The sequence below is a fragment of the Drosophila sechellia genome, chromosome X (genome assembly GCF_004382195.2).
Source record: "Drosophila sechellia strain sech25 chromosome X, ASM438219v1, whole genome shotgun sequence".
Taxonomy (NCBI): Eukaryota; Metazoa; Arthropoda; class Insecta; order Diptera; family Drosophilidae; genus Drosophila; species Drosophila sechellia.
This window is the reverse complement of record NC_045954.1, coordinates 5,737,640-5,743,300: the sequence shown is the minus strand read 5'-3', so window position 1 is coordinate 5,743,300 and position 5,661 is coordinate 5,737,640. Positions and strand designations below refer to the sequence as shown.

General features: G+C 46.2%; 1 protein-coding gene across 1 annotated transcript; it reads left to right on the top strand.

The window, feature by feature from the left end:
- Positions 1-220: 220 nt before the first annotated feature.
- On the top strand, positions 221-5,068 carry LOC6612323 (protein mab-21). Its single transcript, XM_002036797.2, has 2 exons — positions 221-1,313; positions 4,121-5,068. Exons 1-2 carry the CDS (start codon positions 566-568, stop codon positions 4,468-4,470), a joined length of 1,098 nt encoding a protein of 365 aa, XP_002036833.2. The 5' UTR covers positions 221-565; the 3' UTR covers positions 4,471-5,068.
- The last annotated feature ends 593 nt before the right edge of the window (positions 5,069-5,661 follow it).

Sequence of the window (5,661 nt, the reverse complement as noted above, 5' to 3'; positions counted from 1 at the left end):
TTATAGTTATAGCGAGAGAGAGAGCGGCACAGCCATGTTGGGGAGCAAGCGCGAAAGAGAGAGAGAGAGAGAGAGTGCGCGCTCGTGGCTGGAGCTGTCTCGCTCGCACTTGAAAAGGGGAGCCCATCTGGGCCGCGCAGCCAGCGGCGGCAGTGACGCCGGCAGAGGCTGAGGCAGCGGCAGTTTTCTTGCGGTGCGCCCGCCATTCGAAATCAGTCAATGTTGAGTTGACGGCGCGAGAAGACGCGGGAGAAAGAGAACGGAGAATTGGAGAGCTAGTTGAAGAACCAGAGATAAGAATTAGGGTCCCCGTCGCTGTGCCGTCTTGTAGAATCTAAAAGAATCTAAATATCTCAATATAGGGATTCCAAATTGAAAGAATCAAAAACGAGAAACGAAAATAATCCAAGTTGCAGAACCGTCGCTGTGCCGTTAAATTACTTATTGTTTTTTGTGTGTGACTGACTACATGTGTGCCTCCTAGGTAATGAGTGAAGTTGGCAGTGATTCCAACAGCAGAGACTAAAGACTTTTGGGCGCCACCAAGTGCCCCGCCGTGTGGAGAATGCTGGTGCCGTCGGACATGATTGCGGCGCAGTCCAAGATGGTCTACCAGATGAACAAGTACTGTGCGGACCGCGTCCAGGTGCGCAAGGCGCAGATCCACAAGCAGATCCAGGAGGTGTGTCGCATCGTCCAGGACGTGCTCAAGGAGGTGGAGGTGCAGGAGCCGCGCTTCATCTCCTCGCTGAACGACTACAACGGTCGCTTCGAGGGCCTGGAGGTCATATCGCCCACGGAATTCGAGATCATCATCTATCTGAACCAGATGGGAGTGCTCAACTTTGTGGACGATGGCACCTTGCCGGGATGTGCCGTCCTGAAGCTGAGTGACGGCAGGAAGAGGTCCATGTCCCTGTGGGTGGAGTTCATCACGGCCAGTGGGTATCTGTCCGCCCGGAAGATCCGCTCCAGGTTCCAGACCCTGGTGGCCCAGGCCTGCGACAAGTGCGCCTACCGCGACATCGTCAAGATGATCGCCGACACCACGGAGGTGAAGCTGCGCATCCGGGAGCGCATCATTGTCCAGATCACGCCCGCCTTCAAGTGCGCCGGCCTCTGGCCGAGATCCGCCTCCCACTGGCCGCTGCCGGGTATCCCCTGGCCGCATCCCAACATCGTCGCCGAGGTGAAGACTGAGGGATTCGATATGCTCTCCAAGGAGTGCATCGCACTGCAGGGCAAGAACTCCGCCATGGAGGGCGACGCCTGGGTGCTCAGCTTCACCGACGCCGAGAACCGGCTGCTGCAAGGTGAGTTGCCGTCGGGAAATTTTAGGTGGGGTGTACTGTCGTCTATATGGGAGCTATTCAGTGTAGAGCTCTTAACTATAATTTCCCACACTAGTTTAAAGACTGCTAATGCAGATTACAACATAGTAACCTTTCCTTTAACCATCCTGCCCTCTTTAAAATTCATCATATCCTGGTATCCACATTCTTTCAATTTACAAACTAAGAAATATATTTGATCAAGGGAAAGATATCACTAGATAGATTTGAAGACGCAAAAAATCCTTCATTAATCGACAATAACTTGAGTATCATTGCTTTGAAAACTATTTCTCTCAGTGCCGAATGAGTGGCTACCATATTTCGGGCATGTTTTGGTAGTGCCTCCAGTGTGCCCCAATCAGTAATCAGTGACACACTTAAACTAAATTGATTTATTCCCATCAAATCAGCGACTTGGTCTTGATACGCCCGTAATTGGTTGTAAATTAACCGTCGGACAGGGGGAACATCGTATCATTTTTGAGATCTTTCAGTTAGTTTTTAGTCATCAGGAAGACCAGCGAATGGTTTTAACTTACTACGAACCCTAGCTGAATTCTAATTGCCAGATTCTCCAAAGACATAGAAATTGGCTTTAAAAGCTTCGATATAGCAGGATCTCAAGAGCTTACCATATTAGGATTCTATAAAGGATGCATTAATAATGTATCACTTTTGATTGTTCATGTAAGATAAGATATCAATTGAGCCTAGGATCCAAATCTCGATGTATATATATATATATATATATATAGCGAAGATTGTCACAATCAGCTTGCAGCGATTGTCACGTGGAATCTGCATAGTTGGGCGGGAAATTGCACTGCAGATTCAATTAGGCAGGGCGATAAGATGGCCGGCGATTAGCGGGGAGCCACTCGCATTGAGTCGACGACTGCCCAACGAGACATCCGATTATCGGGCCCAGATATGATATGAGATACGAGCCAGCATCGCCCGGTTGGCAACGATCATAAATCTGATGTTCGATCGATGGGGGGAGTCTCAGCCCGGACCCGGGGAGTTGGAGTCTTCAGCTCCTCGGTTTCTCAGGTTCTCAGTTTTTTTTTTTTGGTTTTTTGGTCGCAGCGCGACAACGCACACAAATCTGCTGATCCCCGAGAGATAAGCGCAGTCTCGGTAGTCGTAGTCCCAAGGCAGTTAGACGGTTAGTTGGTCGGACTATGGAGCTACAGAGCGAAAGAAACGGGTTTCTTGTATGAACAATGCCAATGGCTGGGCCATAAATAAGTTTCTAAACGATTTTATAAATATTTTAAATCTCGGCGATTAGATAAAGTCAACAAATAAATAAAACAACAGCCAGATGACACACGGGGGAAGAAGGGGAAAAGTAAAGAAAGAGCCACAAAGATTGGGTTTTTGGGGGGAGCTAAAAGCTGGGAGCCGAGGCAAAACAGAGAAACGAAAATCCAGCCAAAAAATCGAAACAGAGACAGTAAGAGAACAGAAACAAAAAACAAAAACCAAAACTGAAACCAAAACTGAAACCCAAATCGAAATCAATTCTAAGGCCGCTGACAACGATCTCTGATCGATATTGATCCGACTTTTTCCCCCGCGTGTTTGTCATTTAATTTAATGCTCTCCGAAAACTGAAAACGAATTGAGACCCAGACTCCGGACTCCCGACCAGCTTTCTGGGAATAAGGTGGGGTACATAAGTGTATCGATATCGCCAGATCGTGACCATAATTAGCACAGTCACTAGCAGCTCCCAAATTAACGTCCACTTGACATGGACTCGATTGGGATTGGGATTTCGATTTCGATTTGGAGGCACTTGGAATCGCACTTGTTTTGCCCGATTTGCCGCGACCCCACGAGTCGAGTGCCAATATTGTGGCAATATCGTTCAATATTGATTAGGCCAAATGTGAAGCGGAACCCGGAGCAAGACGCTCCGGAGCGGGAAAAAGTTGTAGACGTGATTATCGGACCGGAGCCGAGATTAGCCCGGCTGACATCGTGCCAACGTAGCCATGATTTATGTGCTCCAACGCACTCGGCCCACAATAAATTAGGAATCAGTCCTATTTTATACCTGTACGTCCGCCTCTCGAAGGAGAAATTGAAACCAGAACATAAGTACCCCATATACGTACATATATGGTTGATCAATCAAACTGAAGGGGCGGAGAACATAAAGAATGATATTGACAGAGCCTTTTGCTATTTGTACTTGTATTACTCGAAGCTACTCAATAATACCTATCTATGGAGCATAATATATGTAATTTCACTGGAAGGATCTCAAGTGTTTCAACTATTATTGGTAGTATGCATATACATTTAAGCTTCAAATACTTTTATTTGATATCAGCGAACGAAAGGCATGAGTCAGGGTAAGAAAATCGAAAAGCTTTCTCAAGTGGTCAAAATAGTTAGCGAAACAAATGGACCTTGGACCTACTTGAGATAGAAAGACTTCCAATGACCAAACCCATCGATCAGTTGCTGTTCAACTGACAAAGAACGATATTCAGCTATAGTTCTGTCAAAATCGTTTCGATTCAATAGTACCGACATCGCATGGACATAATGATGCATTGAGCCAAGGGCAATCTTCGGAACTCCATTGTAATCCTTACCAGCAAGGCCCACCCAATCAATATTATATTCTTTACTGTGGTTTTTTTATAGAACTGATAGGAAGTTATACTTTGTTGCCATTACATGGGACTATTTAAGCTTAACTAGACTTTAGTTTGGGGAATTACCTTACTCAGCAACTCCTTTCAATTCCTTCTTCACCTGAATTCCAGGAGCGAGTCGACGACGCTGCCTGAGCATTCTGAAGACCCTGCGTGATCGTCACCTGGACCTGCCCGGCAATCCGGTGACGTCGTACCACCTAAAGACCCTGCTGCTCTACGAGTGCGAGAAGCATCCGCGCGAGATGGAATGGGAGGAGAACTGCATCGCGGACCGGATCAATGGGATATTCCTGCAGCTGATATCCTGCCTGCAGTGCCGCCGCTGTCCGCACTACTTCCTGCCCAATATGGATCTGTTCAAGGGCAAGTCGCCGGGTGCCCTGGAGAATGCCGCCAAGCAGGTTTGGCGGCTCACCCGGATCATGCTGACCAATGTCCGTTGCCTGGAGGAGCTGTAGAGCTGCAGAGCACACACTAAGCACTAGCTACTACGAGGACCCACTGGATCTGCGGACGCTGCGGGGGCAGAACCGCCACTGGGCCTTCATTTTTTTCATACGCCTTTTGTTTTTTTGGTGATTTTTTTTCTACAACTAAAGGCAAAGGATCGCAAGGATCAAGGGCGCTGGGAGGGTCGAAGCTGGGAAGGAGAAATGTGAAAGAGAGAGAGAGAAAGCAGTGAAATTGTAACCCAAATACTATTTGATATTTCGCTAGATCGTAACTTAAGTTTAGGTGCTTTCGAAAAGTATACGCCGCTTACAGAGTTTCCTATAATTAGAGCATACTTAGTGTTATCCATTTAGATCGTCATCGTCGCAAAACGCACAAAAGTTACCAACTAGTTACATTTGTATGTACGACATTTTTTTTTTGATTGGCCCATTTGCTAATAGCAAAGTGCAGAGCAAAATTAGCTAAATTAGCTGTAAGTCCTAATGAAACTGAGACAGCCGAGTCGAGGAATATTTCCCCGTCGGTCCTAAATTATTTATTCTATGTTTTTGCCTTCTTCTTGTGAGTTTAGTCAATAAAACGTAAGTTTTTCAATGAAAATTAGCAGTGTTATTACTTATTTTTGGGGGTAGGTAAGTACGTACGAGCCAAAGGAAAGACTTAACAATTGAAAGATATTTTTACATATCTTAAAGAACCATTTAGGTAATATCGGTTATTGAGTAGTTCTTACATATATAGCGATTTTCGGTAAGCGGAATATCTGTCCGAACTGCCAACTTCTCGAGGGTCTCGTCCGTCGATCATCGGTTGGCCTTTTGATGTTCAGCCGGCATTATTGATAGGCCACGATTTCGACGGATTTCGATGGACTGTGGAAAATGTCACAGGCTGACATTTCGTTGACTGTCGACAGGTTGCGCATTTTAATTGCGAATTAACAGCGATTCCGCGGACAGCTAACAATCCCAATAAACTACACACACACACACGCACGCACAATTTGAGTGTGTGCCGCATCTGCCACGCCCACCCACGCCCACCGCTCGCGAGAGTGACTCAGAAAGTAAAGATACTTTTGCGCTTTCCCGTCGAATCGATGAAACATTTTGGTCACGTGTCTGTTTCGATTTCGAGCGACAGACATAACATTCAAATTAAACTTTATGTCATTCATAAATTAAATAATTTAA

What these genes read in the sequence shown, in the direction of transcription:
- LOC6612323 (XM_002036797.2), top strand. Translation starts at nt 566, where the DNA reads ATGCTGGTGCCGTCGGACATGATTGCGGCGCAGTCCAAGATGGTCTAC. An exon ending in CGAGAACCGGCTGCTGCAAG is followed by an intron (nt 1,314 to 4,120) that starts GTGAGTTGCCGT and finishes CCTGAATTCCAG; the next exon opens with GAGCGAGTCGACGACGCTGC.